This window comes from Tyto alba, unplaced genomic scaffold (assembly GCF_018691265.1).
Source record: "Tyto alba isolate M040663 unplaced genomic scaffold, T.alba_DEE_v4.0 Super-Scaffold_26, whole genome shotgun sequence".
Classification (NCBI taxonomy): domain Eukaryota; kingdom Metazoa; phylum Chordata; class Aves; order Strigiformes; family Tytonidae; genus Tyto; species Tyto alba.
Genome location: NW_024881300.1, coordinates 1,013,546 through 1,032,885, shown reverse-complemented (window position 1 = coordinate 1,032,885; position 19,340 = coordinate 1,013,546). Strand labels below are relative to the sequence as shown.

At 39.7% G+C, this 19,340-nt stretch overlaps 1 protein-coding gene across 3 annotated transcripts in view; it reads right to left on the bottom strand.

Moving 5' to 3' along the window:
• RSPRY1 (ring finger and SPRY domain containing 1) overlaps positions 1–19,340 on the bottom strand; it is a 39,442-nt gene that overhangs the window by 15,344 nt on the left and 4,758 nt on the right. For 2 of the 3 annotated variants that reach the window (XM_042797483.1, XM_042797485.1), the window contains exons 2-6: positions 12,070–12,258; positions 9,444–9,940; positions 5,311–5,363; positions 3,700–3,812; positions 874–1,000 (exon numbers count right to left, since the gene is read on the bottom strand). In XM_042797483.1, the coding sequence (XP_042653417.1) occupies positions 874–1,000; positions 3,700–3,812; positions 5,311–5,363; positions 9,444–9,790 (640 nt within the window). In that variant the 5' untranslated portion in view covers positions 9,791–9,940; positions 12,070–12,258. The remainder of the gene's footprint in view (positions 1–873; positions 1,001–3,699; positions 3,813–5,310; positions 5,364–9,443; positions 9,941–12,069; positions 12,259–19,340) is intronic. The other variant, XM_042797484.1, reaches the window with a different exon arrangement.

Here is a 19,340-nt window from a genome sequence, read left to right as displayed (position 1 = left end):
TGGCATCTACAAACTCTAACACATTGCAATGGGTTCCAACACAGCATTAGCTGATTTGCTGCCTGAGCTGATACAATGAGATCTGTGTCCACTAAGACGGAAGAAGATACAGGATCTCATTTTGACTTAGTGTAACAGGGTAGAAGTATTATAGTACAAAAATGCTTCCTGCCCTTGTTCTTTACTTTTTTTTTTTTGACAGAAATACTGAAATTATTTTTTTAATAACCATTAGGTGATACCAGACAATCACTTTTTCCTCCTTTTCCTGTCTGCTTTCAGAAGAGAAGCAAAAAGCTAGATACAAAACTGACCATCAGCAGGAAGGAAACTTAATCATCAGTTTCCATCAGGATACTAGAAATGACAGGGGAATAAAAAGTTCTATACAAAATGTCACCCAGCAGTTTTCTTTTAAGTAACACAGAAGAGAAAATCTTTTCAGCTAAGTACAATAAAACAATACATGTTTAGCAGAAAGAGCATTTCTTTTTCGTTTCTATACAGCCTCCAAGACTACTAATTTGATATTCCTGCCTACTGGCTAAAGAACTACATGTTCTCAGTAAGAGCCTGACCACTAGCACTAAGGCAATATATCGTAAACAAACATTGATCCACAATCACTAACCATGCCTCAGAAGGATTTAATCTTTTTAAGTATCTGGGATTGTGAATGGCTCATTCGGACCCAAGCTGGAGTGTTCAACGTCTTAATAAAGCAGTAGATTCTGTCACACAAGGTCTCCCCTCAATGCAGAACATTATTCAGTACTAAGAAAACATTTCTGAACTAGCTTGCATCGTGGGTGCTAAAGCAGAGGTGCTTCAGTGGGCCAAATGCAAGCTTTCAGAAGAATCCCATAGCTTTACCTGCTAACTTCTCTGCTAAGCATCCCAATACTGCAGTTGTATTCCGGTGTTTGGCAGGGTGACAAGCATCCTGGCAAGCAGCAGCTCCACTTAAATTTAGTATTTCAGTTAACTTTTGTAATGCATCCTGAAAAAGAAAAATCAGAAACCTCTTCAACATTACTGACAGATACAGATTTCCCCCTAACTCAATTTAGTACAACAAATTATTTTTACACTATATTACTAAAGTCAGCATCATATTACAGAGAGCATGGGATGGTTATGTTCTAAGATAAGAAGATAATAAAGAACAGACAGGAAGAAAAGCGCAACATACCCAAGAGTGGTAACTTTAAAATGATCATCAGATTGTTGTCTTTGTGAGCAACAAGTCAGGACACTTCTGGTCATACACAAGTTAGCTACCTATAGCAATAGGAACTAGAAATGCAGACAAAGGCAAACAATACCAATCAGCACATATGGCACTGCTGCCACCTAATCTGTTTCCAGTGTCCTAAAACTCACACCCTTCTCAAAAGAAAAGGGCTACTTTAGGCTTTCAAATTCAAGACTAGAGACGTGCCCCCAAAAGAGAGGCCACCAAATTTAGGATGCTGTCAGCTTTACAAGACATCGTAAATGGTATTCTTGAGAGCACAAATGGCTTTCCGTAGTCACACTAATTTAGGAAGTAACCAATGAGGGTAATAAATCTAAAATACCGTGCTTTGACATGTTTCGTTCGGGTAGTATGGTATGGATAAAATTAAAGATAGATCTGGAGCACTCTCTCTATTTTCAGGGTACTTAAGGGTTAACCTAGGGCCAGAACAAGTTACCCCCACAGGGAGAATCCCACCCCAAAGTTCCCAATACCCCTCAGCTTTCCAGACATCATGAAAATTTCAGCTGATTCAGATTGAAACTGCATAATGTCAGGATAGGATCTAATTAAAATAGAAGAACTCTTCATATTGAAGTCATCAGCAGGCCATTTGGAGAAAAATGAGTACTGCTCAAGCTGAATATATATATATATATATATATATATATATATATATATATATATATTTTAAATTGTGTTCTGAGCCACACTTGAATCAGTTTACTGCACTAGAGTGAGGTTTGTACAGAGATCCCACTGAAAAGTAGTTACATTCTCATAAGAAAAGCCATAAAACCAGAACTGATGAGCAGGACTGATGCCAAGTGGAAAGAATAGAGAAATAATAAAGGATGATTGAGCCACAAACTCGGCCTCACTAAAATTAGACTCTCAACATACTCTGATACTGCTTTTAGCCATTATTAGAACTGTCACAGAGATCAACTATTCTGAGTTAAATAAAGAAATTACAGAATAAACAGTTTACTGCACTGCCATTTTAACTTCATGGACTCTATGGCCTACAATAACAGAAAATTCAAGACAGCCTGCTGCTGTTTTCCAGCTGTCACAGAAGTGGGGCACAGACTTAAAACCCTTAAGACCAAAAAACTTAAACTTATCCTGAAGGGAAAGAAAATGAACAGCAGCAAACACTTTACTAGGCTGCATATGACCAGCAGATCCCACAAATGCAGCTCCTTGCACCGTCAAGAGATTGCACAGGAAAACCCACACCTCTGTACACCCCAGAAACAGACATCTTATTCTTTTTGTCTTGTTAAGCTCAACTATTTCATAGCTAACTCCTTAAAATTAAAATACCTAAAAGTCAGGTGGCTTTCAAAAACCAAATTATTTGATTGCCAAGTGCATCATATAGCCGAGAAAAAAAAGTCAGTCTTCATATGGTACACTCACAGTGGTCTCTGTTTCCTGATTTCTTTTTCAAAGCAGGCAAAATTTCTAGTCACAGCTTTGTTTTCAAAAGCATTTTGCAGTCTATGTGACAGCCATCATACAACATTTAACATGTTCAAAGCCTAGGATTACTTTAATCAGTAGTCTAGAGGAAAAAAACCCTCTTCAGGTAGAGAATTTGACCAGCTCTCCAGCTACTCATACATTTACCTAGGACAAAAAGCTACCATTTTTTATATCCCTAACAATGCAAATTGAAAACTAGAGTTGGCAGCATAAGAAGTAGATTGATAAATGAAAGCTGCAATGATGCCATTAATTTCTGAAAAATGAGATCATGACAAGCATTTGAAGACAGACAAGTTCTCTGTACAATCATCACATTTAAAGGAATTCAACAATGGTTAGCATCTTGAAGCACTTGAGGCTCTCACTAACACCTGTACCAACAGTGTGAACACCTCGGGTCATCTTTCCATTCAAGACAGATTAGTGGTCAGTAAAAAACAATACTCAATTTGCCAAAACTGTATCTAGGTGTTTCATAGTTTAAAAATGTCATTTGTTTAACTTAACACACGCACTAGTGTTGCATTCCTCATGTGCAGGGCAGGAACAAATTCAACAGTGACTTGTAAACGCACAGCTTTCAGAATTTGAGAACAAACCAGCAGAACTTGTACTGCTTTTGCAGCATCTGTACACCCTCACAGCACGGCATGCATGTACTACATGGCAGAAGACGACAGCAAGAAAAGCAGCTAACGACCAAAGGCCTCTTGTTCTTCCTCATGGAACAGATTTTTTTTTTCTTTTTTTTTTTTTCCCTTCCCCTCCTCCCTGGTGCTTCTAGCATTAAGTAGCTATTAGATACCAAGTCACCACAAATTACTCAAAGTTGCAAGTTACACACACATTTTCTGAACAGCTAACAGCCTTGCATCACTGGTGAAACCCACCCAGAAGCTTTCATGGATGTGGCAACCATGAATAACAAATTCCACCATAGATAAATACATATGCTTTAGACTCACTTTTGTTGGCAGCGGACATTCATCAAGTAGTAGCGTTATAACAGCTGGTCCCAGGGGATCTTCTAATGGGATAACTCTAATTAAAGATTGAACAACTTCCAACCAGCCTTCATCTGTCAACCACAAAACAGAAGTAACACTCAGAATTATCACTGCAATTCTGAAGTGTTCAAGATATATCCATAAATGTAAACTGAAGAATGCTCAAGATTACCTAGCAAGTTTACAGACACTAGGGGAAAAAAACCCAACCAAACAAAAAAACGACAAAAAAACCCACAAACTCTACAACAATAACAAACAAAAGTTTACTTTTTATACCACTGTCTTAGTTTGCAGTAGTTTAGAAGTTTAACTTCCAGGAGAAATAAGTGAGTTTACAGCAGCTTGGGTAACAGTGAACACCTCTATCGTTTGGCGAACAGTCTTGCCCAGGTCAGAGCATCCTTCAGTTCCCTCCAGTACTAGGAAGGAACACTCATAACCAGTATGGACAAGCACTTTGTTCCAGTGTGATACTCAAGAGCTCAGTGTCCAACTTCAAGTGTTAAATGCTGCGTCCACAGTGACACTGAAAAAAACGTTCTTCTAGCCAGGATCAGAGCACTCTGAGTAAGATGGGCCTCAGAGGAACTGCATTAGCTTGTCCCATGTCTGGTGGTCTAAAGAAAATCTGCTTTCATAAGGAACAGCTCTCACTGTTTAATGAGTAGACATGGGCTTCCACTTGTAAGTGAACAACAATTCACATATAAGATGTTAAAATACTAATACAGTAGACAGATTTGGTTTTACAAAAAAGTAGTTCCCTGTGAAATGAAAAAGTGAACAAGAGTCTGTGTCTGCATACAAGCGGGTGAGGTTGAAGAGACTTAGCACTCCCTTCAACAAGTAAATATAAGTAACACATTGGGGTTTGACTTTTGTTAGCACATTCCCCTGAAAAACATTTTACTGAATTGCTGTAATCAGGTTGATTAATTTATTTTTGTATAGAAATGCATTTCCTAAGACCAGTACCAACTCTACTAAGAGACAAAAATTACCCTAAACCAGAAATTTGGTGGTGGTCTTAAGCTGGGAGACTTTCTCCTGCTGTAACAAAGACAGAACAGCCCTTGCACAAACCGAGCTCATGTTGCAGGAATACTTAGGGACAGGGATGGAACAACTAACTACATCAGTAAAGCAGAGGTCTAAGGACAGCAAAACCTAAACCAAAAAGTATGTACTATTTGCCAACGCCAGAGCACATGGGTTTCAACCATGTCTACATACATCTATGGGTTGTTCGTGCCTTACTGCAAACAGACATTCTTTGTGGCTTACAGTTTAATGCCATTACAATGTGTTTGTGGCCATCCGTTGGCTGCTTCTGGAGAGCTCACATGGGAAGTTTAATGAAGTTAAAAAAAACCTCAGGCAAATGCAGTAAGCTCAGTGGAGTTTCTGAAGGGCAGAAGTGCTTTGAATCCCACATCCCTAGAGCTACATCAAATTGTAACACATATTGCTAACATGTATTTTTCTTTGCAAAGAAAAGATGTTGCTTGCTTTTTTTTTTTTTGTCACTCTGGAGTCACAACTGAAATGCCCACAGTGCCTTGATACCTGTTTCTGCCATTTCATGCAACGTGATCATTGAATAAGGAGGCTCCTGGTCACTGAAAGAGATATTACACAGGTCAATTTATGCACAATCATCAACATAATACATTGAATAAAATTATAATACACAGACAGAAAATGAATCCAGTAAGTATTTAACAAAACGAAGTTACACAGGCTGCAGACTGATAATGCCATTTTCAGATCTGAAACACAGATGGAACTTGAGCCTTTCTCTGGCTCAAAGTCAACATCTGCATATCTACGATAACTGATAAATTAAATGGTGATCCATATCCACATGTCTAAAAGCTGAACGTAATGCTTAGGCTTAGTGCTGCTATTCATTAGCGAGGTTCCTCAGAGTACATAACAAGAGACTGTCAGAGGTCATGAAGCAAACCAAGAGCAGTGCACAAGGGACATAGCTTAAACATGTTTTTTTCCCCAGAAATTCTCTGCTAAATATATAAATATTTTTTTAAACCCCACAAAACTGAGAGGCAAGCCACCCATCAGTAGCATAGACTTCAAACTCATTAACAAGAGCTGTAAGAAACAGTTAAGGCAGTTTAACAGAAGATATTTAACCCAATCCCCTTTCCAACATGAAAAACAAAAAGTTCAATTAGGTCATTTCCTCAGTCTGGTTTGCTGGAGCAAGTACAAGAAGCTGTGGGCAGGTCTGTTTATCTGAGCAGGCACCACCGTTTAAAGGACCTAAAGCAAGATCTCAAAAATCCTATTCAGTAAGCACCTCCAGGTCCAGAAAAAGCTTATGCAGCAGCATGTCCTAAATGCTTTAATTGGTGCTACTTAAGCACTGCAAACTAACCCCAGGCTTAGAATATGTTCCACACTCAATTTCTATCACATAGTTCTGAAATTAAAATCAGAAACACAAAATATAGATGAATTTTAGAAAAATTTCAACACAGATTAATCATGCAGAAAATGAAACTACTTAATTTTTTAATTCATCCCTGCAAAATAAGAGAAAAATCTCAGTTTTGACTAAAAATAGATGATGTAAGTATATGCTTTCCTTACCAAAAAATTAACACATTCTTAAGTATTTCCACTATAAAACGCTAAAGTGAAGTTTAACCCATTTTTGTACTACCATAACATTTGAAATAGTTTTTTGTTGTTTGTTTTGTTTGTTTTTTCCCCCATTCAAGTATCTCTTTCCCTTTCTTCTGGAAACTAATCTCCATCAGGAAAAAAAGTGCGATACTGCAAGCAGAACTACCTGAAGAGAAAGGACGTAAAGATTCAAAGAAAGAAGAAAAAAAAACCCCATAAGTACAAGTAAAGGCTATGATAAAAGAGGATGACATTTTTACCAGCAAGGTTTCTGATTCTGTCATAGGTAGCAGGTGTTAGCAGTACTGACACTGGGCAAGAGAGAGTCTTGTCCCACTGATTTGCCATTTTAACCACTTAGTTTCCAAACATCCCCTCCAGCACACACCTTCCTCATCTGGAAACAAAACAGTCATTTTGCTAATTTCTTAACTTGCAAAGCAGCACTTTATATCAATTCCAAAAATTAGTACTTATCCTTCTGAGGCTAGGAAATGAACCTTAACTCCTTTCCTTCTAGAAAGGAGATATCTCTAGATATGAGAGGAAAAAAAAAATTAAAAAAAAAAAAATCAGTTGTCAGGTATGTTTTAGGTCTGAACTTTGAGATGTGATAAAACATCAAGAAAACCCAAACAAACAGCAAACAGGGAAAGCAACTGCTCATTGCAGATCACAGTATAACAACTTAATTTACAATTCATCTCAGAGTGTTCCTGTGTATTAACTTTCAATATAGAGCTTGGAAAAAAAATTGTCAGAAAAAACATTTTGCCTTCCATTCTTTAGACTGGTTTCCTTCACGCTTTAAGGCCGTACTATCACACTGAAGTCTGTATTTCCAACCTGCTGCTACTTACTTGGTTTCATTTTAGTTTGACTTTATTCTTGCACATTTTTTTGACATGAAAAGAAATGTGTCAGCTTCCCTACCATTTCCTTCAGTTCTGCTTTCAAAACTGAAAAATCAGGGTCTAGGAGGAATAGGGGATAATGGAACATAGTTATTCCTACAGTCTCTCACTTACAATGAAAACCAAGATTTCCAGACATAATTTTATTTTCCCCCTACAAGTGAGCATCCATATTAATCTAAAAAGGGCTATCATTAGCTTCAAGTCTAGCAGAAAGGCTCCTTAAACTTTTTTCAGACACATTTAGATAGTTTGCCTTGTTAACAGACCCCTCCGTTATTCATAGCCATAGGCCTTTGTCTTATCTGCAAGAACTTGTAATATTTAGCTGTGTTATAAAATCAGCCGTATCTTATCAACTGCCTTTAATATGAAACAAGGAAAAGCAGCATACCAGTACACCCCATTTTTGGGCTCCTCAGGACAAGACAGACATTACTATAAGGCTTCCAAGATGGTTGAGAGCTGGAGGGAGCATGACATACAAGCAGAAGCTAAGAGAAATAGGTTCGTTCATCCTTAAGGGCAGCAAGTGGAAAGGAAGGGAAATCATATTGCTGTCTGCAACTACGTAAAGGGAAAGTGCAGAGAGGACAGAACTAGGATCTTCTCAGAGGTGCACAGCAACAGGACAAAGACAACAGGGGTGTGCTGGAACATGGGAAATTCCGACTTTTCAAAATAATTACTTATTTAAACTATGGGATTGGTCAAACCCTGGAACAGGGACCCAAAGAGGTAGAAAATCTCTATATTCTGAAGATGTTCAACACCTGACTAGATAAAACTCTAAGGCATCTGCTCCTGCTAGACCTGGGTTTTAAGCAGGAGGCTGGAGTGGATGAACTTCAAGAGGTCCCTTCCAACCTATGCGATTATGTGAGTCTAAAAGTATTTCACGGGAGCCTGTATATAAAAAAAAAAATACAGTAACTTCAGCAATTTGTCAAAACCAGGACTCTAGGATCAGTGAAATAACTATGCTTATTGTCCCTCAGTAGCATAAGAAAGCACTTACAAGATTACAAAACCAATTGCAAGACCCACAGGAACAGGACCAACTATTCACAAAAGTGTTGTGAAACAGCTTAAGGAGCTGAACTTAGGGGAAAGGGGAAGGCATGTGAGATTAGGGAGAGACTTCCAAAAAAGTTTGCCAGCATATTAACTTAATGACTTGAAGACAGATCAGAAAATAAAACCTGCTAAAAAACCCAACCCTTAGATTTGAATGTTCAGGAAAAAAAGCAACATCCTGGTATTTCCATTTAAAGCATTTTACAGCAGAAAGGCAAACTCCTCTGCAGGCACATTCCAGAGTAGCAATAAAGGTGTATGAATCAAGGTTCACTTATACTGAGACTCATCCCCCTTAAATTCAAACCCCAGCTGTGATGCTAGAATTCTGTTTTTCCTTCTGTTTTGGCCTTTCCAATTCCTAGCCTGCACCTATCCCAAAAGGTGACAAGCTAACTTAACCCATCATTTTCAAGGCCCTTTTAAGCTTTTTTTGAAGCTTTGTAGAAAGCAACACACAATAAAAAAAATAAGGATGAATCCATAAATATCTCCCACACCCTTAATGGATGCTTTGAGCATGCAAGGAATGCAACACTGGGATCATGAGTTGAGCAGTCACAACATGCGGTCTTTAAAAAGTAGTCAGACTTATAACTGGAAAGAAAACCTCAGTCTGTTTATACAAGCTAACAAAGATCAAAGCTCTCAGTTTTGCTTAACCATTTCCAAAGAAGTGAATACAGCCTGAAAACAGAAAACTTGCATAACAACCAATTTTTAGGACAGAAGTTCCCAAACTCTGGAGTGTTCATTGCTTCCTAAACTGTGCATCTATGCCAGGTAAGAAATACTGAGCACACTCCTCATCCCACCTAGGTGTAGGCCCATACAGGAACTGTGAGGAAGCTCCTCAGGTCCTGGAAGAGTCTGTACCTGGGCACTCAGGAGCTACTTCTATTACCTAGGAAAGGTGCTCCTCTCCTAAGCCTCCAGATGGAAACACGCGGCTGCTCCAAGGAGGGTCAGGTGTAGATCGGTGAGAGGACGGAGCCACGGTTTGAGAGAAGACAAGAACATTTTCATTCATGTTGAATTATTCCTTGAGGAGGTACTTACTTATCTACTAACGTCCGAATTACAGCCAGTGTGTCAAGTACTAGCCCATCCACATTCTGTTTTTTCCTTCTTGGTTCATGAGGCCCTCGACCCCTCCTGGGTGGACGGACAGGGTCCCTTGGGTGGCTCCTTGCTTCAGGTATGCGTGATCTACTGTTCTCCGTTTGCCGACTCTGAGATTCCACGTTGTCTTCTGCTCCACTGTCATCGCGGCAAACACACGAGTTTCCCATATTGCTAGCCCCCAAGGCTCCCAGTAAACAGGGAACGTGGTGCTCTAGAGTCAACAGCAAACCTTGAAAAAGGCTTCTGCTAGCATAGAACACAACCAAAGCAACTACAATCATCTAGGAAGTTTTAAGAGTAATGTTTGTGTGATCCTGAATTGTGATTTTTTTGCATTATAAACGTTGCTACCAGCTGGAATGAATGAGAAGTTGGAGACTTAGTTTCCAATATAATCAGTTAAAATACACATTGGTCATCCAGAAGGAGGTCTGAAAAAAAACCAAAACAAAACAAAAGAGTCAGTGTTACTACTTCTAGTGAATAACAGAAGAATTCCTATTATAGTAAACAGAATCAGTTTTGGTGGATAAAGCACATAGGAAACATAAGGTTTGTAGCTGAAGTCTATTGCTAAGAGGGGGAAAGGAAGAGGAGGAAGTTCACTGGGTAAGTAGCTCTTGCCCACACACCATTCCTTTCTGCACTAGCTATTACTTTCAATTTCTTCCATGTTTTTTCCAAACAGAGGAAAAACTTTGTCCTTAAATCTAGCACGCTGCTACCCTTTAAGTACTAACAAAGCAGTTTCATTTGTTCTTTACCCTTTACCACACTGGTTAGGTTACCCAAATAAAGGCCAAACATTTAAGGTTCTCATTTCACATCAGGAATATTCAGGGTAATTTCCAGACAGACTCTACAAAATAGCCAAAACTGTAAAGAACTCATCTTACAGTTACGGCCTATCTCAACAAACACTAGATTTAACTGTGAACTGTTTAGTCCATCTGCATCTACACATGTCTTTTTGGAACGTGCATACATCAACTGGATTCTCACCCAAAGAAGCACCAAGTACCAACCCTGAAATCAACAGGAATTACAGACACCATTCTAATGCCTACAAATCTAACCGGGATTTTGAAAAGGGTGTTTTCTGTGTGGGTTACATGCTTGTTTGAATCTAGACTCAAACCAATCTTCTCTTCTTGGGAACAAAGACTAATTCAATTATTCTTTTGTTCTAGATTCAAATGGTCTGTATCAAATACAGGCCCACTGGCAACTCAGATTGTAGGGCAGTCCCTCCAAATCATTAAATTGAGAATTCTAGCAAAAGCAAAAGGTTTCAAAACCTCATTTCATACAAATTATTTTTCAGGCCATTGGATATATTTCTATTGAACATTACTGAGAGTCTCAGCTAAAATAAAGCCCTAAGAGAGACATCATTTCACTACTTATGCACTTCAAGCATGACAGAATAAATAAATAACTTTTAAGACTAAATGCACGTTATTCTTTTAAGAATCAAGTTTAGCATTTAAGCTAGGAGTTATGGTGAATATGCTGTAACAGGTTATTACTACTCTGAAATTATTAAATAATGTATTTAAACAGCAGACATGTAACACCATAAAATGAAAAGAAAGTCAAAGACAGTTGCCACCTTTCAAATATGAAAGTCCCCCTACCATTGGAGCCACCTGGCAACCATGAAATTGCTGGCTGCCACTTGGGACAAGATCATAACAACACTATTTGGGAAGCCAGACACTGGTCACATGAGCAAGTCCCTGGATATACGGTTGTCACTGGAAAAGCACTGCAAACAAGCTCTCAGACTTCTGCAGTATGAAGTACATTATCTTCTTTCAGCACAGTGAAGAGTTCAGTATTAAGACATTAACTGAAGGCTAACTAGGAAAAAAAAAAATCCCTCAAGGGATATTAATTGCAAAAAATTACAAGATCTTGACTTCTTGTTCAAGAAATTCCTAAACCACAGATCATTAAAAGGGTTCAGCATCACAACACACTTGTTTTACTCTAAGCTGTTTGAATATAACAAGAGATGGGACACAAAGCTCAGGAGTCCTTCCATCTGAGCCAATACAGCTGTTACCTTCTCAGTCAGCAAGTAAAAGTAGATGTGAGCGTGCCAATACAGACTGCATAGATCTTAAAACAGAATTGTGTAAGATCACAAATGGTTCAAATTATTTTAGAAGGTTGAGGGGGATGAGGGGCCAGTGGCATTTCTTTATTTTTTAAAGAGAGCTAGTTATCTTAAATGCAAAACACGTCTTCCTAAGGAAAAACTATGCATGTATTTATGTATCTAGATCATTTAAGGGCATCATTTAAGATCATTTAAAACTGTTATAGATTAAGAATCTGAATTAAGCTGTTCTGTAATTTATAAAAACGTCACAGTAAATCTACCCTGTCATCAAAACAAGCATGGAAAAGATGTATTTTAGGGAATAACAGTAAGAACCTACCTAAGGAAACAAAAATAGACATAAGTCAAGATTAAAACTGATTATTGAAACCTAGGTTTTTCTGTTTGACAACTTAAAGCATGATTAAAACCAAGTGATTATGATCAACTCACCCTTAAGTGTGTTTGTTTCAGGAACAGTTAGGCTTGCTCACAAAGCACTGTAAGAGAAGTGGACTGTACTTCTTCAGGGCACAGATGTGGTTGTATCCGGAAAAGCAGCACTCTATAAGCCTTTATCGTGGGCAGCAAGTCATTATGGCTGACTCTGCTTTCACTTTTAGGGTCTACGCCAAAGAGTCCCTGAAGACAGACAGAAAAGAAAGAACAATTCACTTGGAAACTGCCTCTAAGGTAGATGTATTCCACCTCCTCCTTACACCCACCGTGACATCAAGCCATGTTGTTATTTTCAGCTACATTCAGCCTTTATGGGGGAAATTCTCCCAAGGCTTCAAAAACCAGTTTGCCACCTGCTAACTTTGGGACCAGACACAGCTACAGAGAACCCAATCTATTTTTACAGTCTTGGTATTCCAGACACCATAGCACCAAGTGCAGAGCAGTGACCAACTCTTCCCCTCAAATTTCTGCTTACAAGAAGGGAATCAATAATATCTGCTCCAGATCACCCTCACGTAGGGACAGCAGAAAAATAAAAGCAAGTACACTAGGAAAGTTGATCAGATAAAGGGAAGAGAGAAATGACAGGATAAACTCCCCTTATTTAGTAAAGAGCCAAGTTTGACAGCATTCACTTGGCTGTTGCTTACCATCATGCACAAGGAATTCATTGTCAAGCCTCAAACTGAAAGAATAATTAGGAACATAAGGTAGAAGAAGAGATTGTTACAGATCCGCCTTGCAAAGCAGCTTGTCTGGAGAGAATAAGAATGCATGAAGAGAGGTTCTAAACTGCAAAGGAAAAGCTTTTTAAGAAAAGTATTTTAAAACAGTGATGTGCTAGATTGCACTTGAGCTGGCATATTTTTTAAGGACAGCTTTACAACATTATAATGAACTGTGACTTTAGCATTAGGCTGCCAGTGGCCATCCTGACTCCCTCACTCTCACTGCTGAATTAAAGAGGACAGAAATATCAAGCTTCAGTTCAGGTCAGCTGCAAGATGGGATGGGTAAATACAGCAGAGAAGGGAGATGCAAGTGATGAGTTATCAATTCTGCTTCTGTCCACACTTGGAGACCTCAGTGACACAACACACAAAACCAAAAGCATTTTGTACATCATGAAAGATTAAATATATTATTGTTTCAATAAGAAGTAACAATCTCCACATACAGAGATGGAAAGAAATTTTAAAATTTAACTTCAAGCCTAATTTTTGCAAAACCCTGCTCTCAACAAAATCTGGACACAAAAATGTGTTTCTTCCAATTCCAAAAATACTTAACAGTCTACTTGCAAATAATGTGGAAATAAAAGAGAAGGGGGTTTTTAAAGAATCTGTCTAAAAGAAAAAAAAAAAAAAAAATTCAAGGAGCAAAACAAGAGTATCACAACAGCAGTATCAAAATAGGCCAAGATAAAGCCTGCTGTCCTACCTGGCAGCAGGCACTTAAAGCCAAGCGTAACAACAAGCATCCAGTAACAGACAAATAGGCTCTTTCCTAGCACACTCACCTGAGAGTCAATAGCTCAGTCTCCTGAGACAAAGGTCACATGTTTGTTTTGCTGCTAAAACACGGCTAAGAAAAAGAACTAATCTTTCATAATCCACTTAAATTCCCAGTAGTTACACAGCTAAGTCTCAGCAACTGCTTTTAAAATTTAGCAGTCTTCCATTTATAAAGCCGTGACCAATTGTTAACCAAAGCGTACTAGTTTTCTTGAAAATTATGCGATTGAAGAATTTAGTGTAGCTTGTGACTTTTACTGTTTGTGTTCTAATATCACATCAAAACACTCTCTAAAAACCCAAATATGTTGTGAGCTAACAGCTAAGATTCACTTAAGCAACAACACAGGAATAAAGATAAGTTTCCCTGCAAGGCTGCTGGAACAGAAACCTATTACCTCCTGTCAGGGCTACAATGACATCACGCAAACACCATTTTCTTAAACAATCAGTGCAAATCAAAGTAGAACTGAAAGTCTTCAGTTGAAGCAAACGTGCATGAAAATACCAGCAAGAGCTAAGCTACAGGACAGAAAGAAAACAGGGTCTCCATGTTAAAAGCTGTGACCCCTCCCTTTCCACACAATCAGATTTTGTGTCATTCAGGTACACTGCAGTGCTAGAAAGCCCCATCCCATGAGTTTTGCAGCACATGCCCTAGGGATATTCTTTGGTAAATTTAGAAAGATATAACAAGACCATGAAAGCTGTCTGCAAGAGCAGCCAGATTTATAAGTGATAACACTTTTATTTTACTTTTTAAATGGTATTTTAATAAAAGCTTGACCCCACGTTTTTAAGTGCAAGAATTGGTAGAAGCAGCAGCCAGTACCTGCCCTTCAACAGGCAGAGTTGCCCATTCCCTCTGAATTCTGACCATCAGATGTTACTTTGGGATGCAGGACTACGAAGCTGTCAGACGTATTATCCAAATGCAAGTTTTTATTCTACAAGCACCACCTGGTAGTGATACCTCCCACCCTGAGCAGATACTGTGGGAACAGCAGAGAATGCCCGTGCTGCACACCTCCTCCTTTACACCAGGGAGCACCTGCAGGACACGTACCAAATGGTCGCCCTGGCAGGTCTCCCCTTCAGCAAAGCACCAGGCTCAGAGGCCGTTTGAGCCTGACGCCTCTCCTGCACAGGAGGAAAGGAGGCAGCGGGGCACAGGCACAGCCCTGCCAGCTGCAGCCTCCCGTGCCCCCACACACCTCCACCAGCCGTCGGCACCATCCCCACCACGGCAAAGCAGCTGCTCTCCTGGCAGGCTCAAGCACGTGCATAGACGCACGAAGGAGCTGCAAGCTGCACAGACTGACCACAGCTGCCACAGCAAGTGGGAAAGGTGAGATCATTGTCCATTGAAACGAATGCTATTTGAGTGGATGTGCACCTGCCTGGCAGCATGGATGCCCAGCCTGCACGAGAGAGGCCTCCTCTCCATCATCTGACAGAGCGCACCAATGGAGACGGCGCCTCCAAGGGGCATCAGGATCATTTTCTCTGCAATACGCAGCCCAAGAGCCGATGATTCATCCCCTCAACTATTTGGTTACAGCCAACCATAATACTGCCTCATGATGGAAAATGCCTCTCCTTTCCATGAAATGGAGTGCATTGCCAAGCAAACAAAACAAAACAAAAAAAACCGCGCACCAACCCTCACACACATAAATGAGCAGAGAGGGTTTCAGCTACCAGAACCATTTTTCCAGCTTCTGTCACTATTACAAGAGTAAGACCAGCAATTTCTTCTCTCAAGAGCAGAGTAACACAGGAGCTTAGTCAGCAAACCATAAAGTTGACAGCTTTTCAAATGCAAAATTGTGAGTTTTAGGGCAGCAAACTCCTATTAAGGAGATAAAATAATTAGAAATATTTCCTCAGCATTTCTTTCCCGAAGAAATGATGCTCCTAATAAGGAAGAGATGGAAATACTTGCAATGTTAGTTGGATGAAAAGTTCAAACTACTACCAGAAGGGAACACAGCTACAAATTACTACAAGATAATCAACTCTGATAAAAGAGTAAGATGGGGAAGAAGCCTGTCTGCAACTACAAGCTTTTGTAACGTGGAGAGGATATCAGCTTTGAGATGATCGGCACAGGTGATAAAACCCAAGAATTTCTAGTAAATTGAATACAATTATAATGTAAAATTGAGACTTTCTCAGAAGATCACATTGCGATCTGAGGTCAACCTCTCAACTGTAAGACTTGTGCAACTAAAGAGAAAAAGCTGCCTGGCATCCAGCGTGGCCACAACACAGTGCATGCAATAAGTCGACCACAGGTTTCAAGAGAAATGAGTAAATGCCATGCTGGTTCTTTTGCATGTAGTAACCAAACATCGTATTGTGCAATCTCAAGCAAACCTCTAATTCAATTCTATTTTCTTTAAAAATATCCTGGAGGGTTAAGAGTAGTGTCAAAATTCAATGGGAAACAGAATTTACTGGCATGCAGTGTGTTACCATCCTCAGGACAAAGCTATTGCCACTGTCATTTGCTTTCTTGCTACAGTAATAGCACCCTAAACCGAAAGCAGACTGACCTTGAGCTTGCCTCTTTCACAGAAAGGGAAAGAGACTGATCACGTCTCAAAACTTTCCAGCTTCTGCCCAAGCGCTTGTCAGTGAAAACCTGCAGGGTTGTGCAGGGCTTATGCAAAAAAATAGGCTTTACCCCTGCAGTCTCCTCTAGGTAATTCTAGCTTTGTCAGAAACACAGAGTAACTGAAGGATCTAGTCTCTTGTTTGATTTGATGTGAAATAAGTCAAAGGAGAAAAGAAGGAGACACTAACTACCACCACAGTAGTTTCTTTTTCTGTAGACTCAATGTGAAAGTCATTAGTTACCTGTACATTGGACTACTTTGTCTTTTTACTTCCCTTAAATCTGTTTTCTAAGCTGGTACAGAAACATTAAATCCATGTTGCAATTATAAAGTGAACTTCACTTTCTAACTTCAACTAGTGTCTCCAAAGTAGTCCTGGTAAAGAGTCCTGCCCTGCCCAGGTTTTCCCTTATCTCTGGATACAGACACACCAGTGCCCAGGGCTCCTCAGGCATCAGAGACAGTTCTGATACAACTCTTTCTGAACGAGAAACTGAAGCATTTAGCACCTTCTAAGCTTCCCCATCTCAGAGGTCGTAATTTGTCATTTCACAATCAGTTGGAATTGTCCTTTGTACCACAGCCTCCAGAAGACCTCAGCTCTGCTGCATGTCTAAACCACCATTTCAATGCTGGTATCAATCATGCTTCCTGGTTCTCATCTCCCCAGACTATAGATGGGTCATCACATTTCTTTTCAGAGACAAAGCTGTAAATTATGCTTTGAGGCAAGATGAATACACTTCTGAGAGAATGATCTTTTTAAAAGATAGTGGTATCTGACAGCTCTGGTGAAGTTGAACAAGAATTGCCTCCAGCAGACTGACGTGGCATGGCGGTACAAGCTCAGCAGTTGTCCAAGAAGCAGAATGTAATGCACTGTTTGGGAAGTGGCAGGAAGATAACGCCCTGTAGATGGCAGGGAACACTGATCCTACAAACTGAAGGCATACAAGAACATGAAATAAAATTGATTAGCTATACCATATTAAGTTTTGGCACAGACATTCATTTGGAGGCATATAAGTAAATCCTTCAATTAATTCAAGTTAATCTTCCTTGCTGCCCTGAAAGTTACAGATATAATCAACAATAAACACATTTGCTAAATTTTGACCAAGATGTTCATTATATCAGGATTCAAAATTGAAAATCAAACAAACAAACAAACAAAAAAAACCTACCAAGACATTCCAGAACAAACAGTGCTAGGAGAACAGTGTGGACTCTTTGGGTACCAGAGGTGTAGAATTGCAAAGAAACAACACAAAACCACAATGTGTCTTTTCTTACCCTTTTTCTAATAAATGTAATAATAGTCCACTTCAGAAAGGATAAGACTTTACCTATATTATCCAGAAACCAATGAAAGAGTTCTCTTAAACTGCAGAGAGATTAAGTTCTTGTAGTAAACTGCAATAATACATACTTATTTTACAGCACCTCATACATTCACAAAATATAAACCACAAAAGCATTCTGAGGGTCAGATCAAGAGAGTGAGCGCTCAGTCACACAGCGTAGTCCTACCACGAGTGCGAGATCTAGGGCTAGCACAGGAGCATCTGAGTAATAGCACCATGGGCTACAGAAAGATACTATAAGCAGGGACTGATTCCTGTCAGTAAACCACCAGCTTCATGTAACTGAGCTGAAATGGTGACAACCCAGAGTTCTGCTGTTTCTTGTCTCTAAACTAATCAGTGCTTTTGTTTCTTCTAAGTCAGAGCTGGGCTCATTTTCAAATGAAGGTTAGGTACAGAACTACTCTGTAGAAGACAGAACAGTCTCCTGCTGTAGACCAGAGAAATGAGCCCAGCTACATGGCATGACTAAGCTATTACGAATGCATAAAATACACTGAAAACAGTTTTGGATGTGTGAAAGATTTTGATAACATTACTGAAAAATTCAGTGATGCCTCAGTTGGAAGCTTGCATTGTCAGCTGTCTGACAACTGCCTCGGAGAGCAGAGCACAGAGCAGATAATGTCTATACCCTCCTATTCTCAGCCTCACCAAATTTATCACTTTATGACACCAGTTATCATCTCAAACATGAAAAAACCAACAGTGCAGCAGGAAATAGGCTGAAGAAATTTCCGCTCCTTGATAATTCAAGCAGCATCAGCAGATGGCCTGATCTTTTGGTGGCCATAGCTGAGAGTGAGTTTGGCGACCTTCCTTGCCAACCATGGAAAGCCAGCAGCTCTTGGCTAGCGTAAGTCCAGGACTGTACCTGCAGAGCAGCAGACGTCCTCCTGATTCTCTTCCCTCCTGTAACTGGCTACAGTGACAGCTGCTCAAGAGACTGCCATCTGAGTCAAATATAACATGTAGGTCACTAGGCTAGCAAGCTTGCCTCAGAGGCACTCCTGGGAAGCACGATCCCTGATCTGTCTTGGGCTTCCAGAGCTTAAGTCTACGGAACCTCTGGGCAGGTCACTGGAACCTCATATCTTACCTGTTAAAGAGAAAACTGAAAAAAAAAAACCCACTAGCTTCATTTCTCCCCATTTTTCTCTTCAGGTTCTGCACCGAGGACCTTTTCTCTCTGCTCCACTACAGGTCTAGCAGGAAGGCTCGCTGAGGGGAGATCCTGATGTTGAAGAAGCAACCACGTGTTGCTTTTGTCCAAGTGCTTCTGTCAGCAGCAGAGCCACTGACTCCAGGTTTCACACGTATCCTGCTCCTACCATTAAGTTGCAGCTTTGGTTTTTTGCCTTTTTTTTTGTTTTGTTTTGGTTTTTTGTGTGTTTTTTTTGTTGTTGTTTGTTTGTTTGTTTTTGTTTATTTTTTTAATAGTGTTTTAAGGCCTCTCCCTGCATGAAGAAACTCAGAGGAAGTTGGTCAATGGGTTTCAGAGCTCCCATGGCTGAGAAGAGGAAGGGGACTGACAGCCCAAGAGATGACTCAAACAAGCACACGTGGGCTAGGAAGTGAGCCAAAGACAAGCATGTATGTGTTTCACAAGACAGTCTAAAAATGGTTTAAACAAGAGCATATATCCAATTTATTTTGTTATGACTGAACACCAGAAAAGCTCAAAAACAATATAAGAAGCTTTCAAAAGCTGTAATGATATGAGGAACAAAGTCACAGTCATCTGAGGCTTTTCCTACATAACT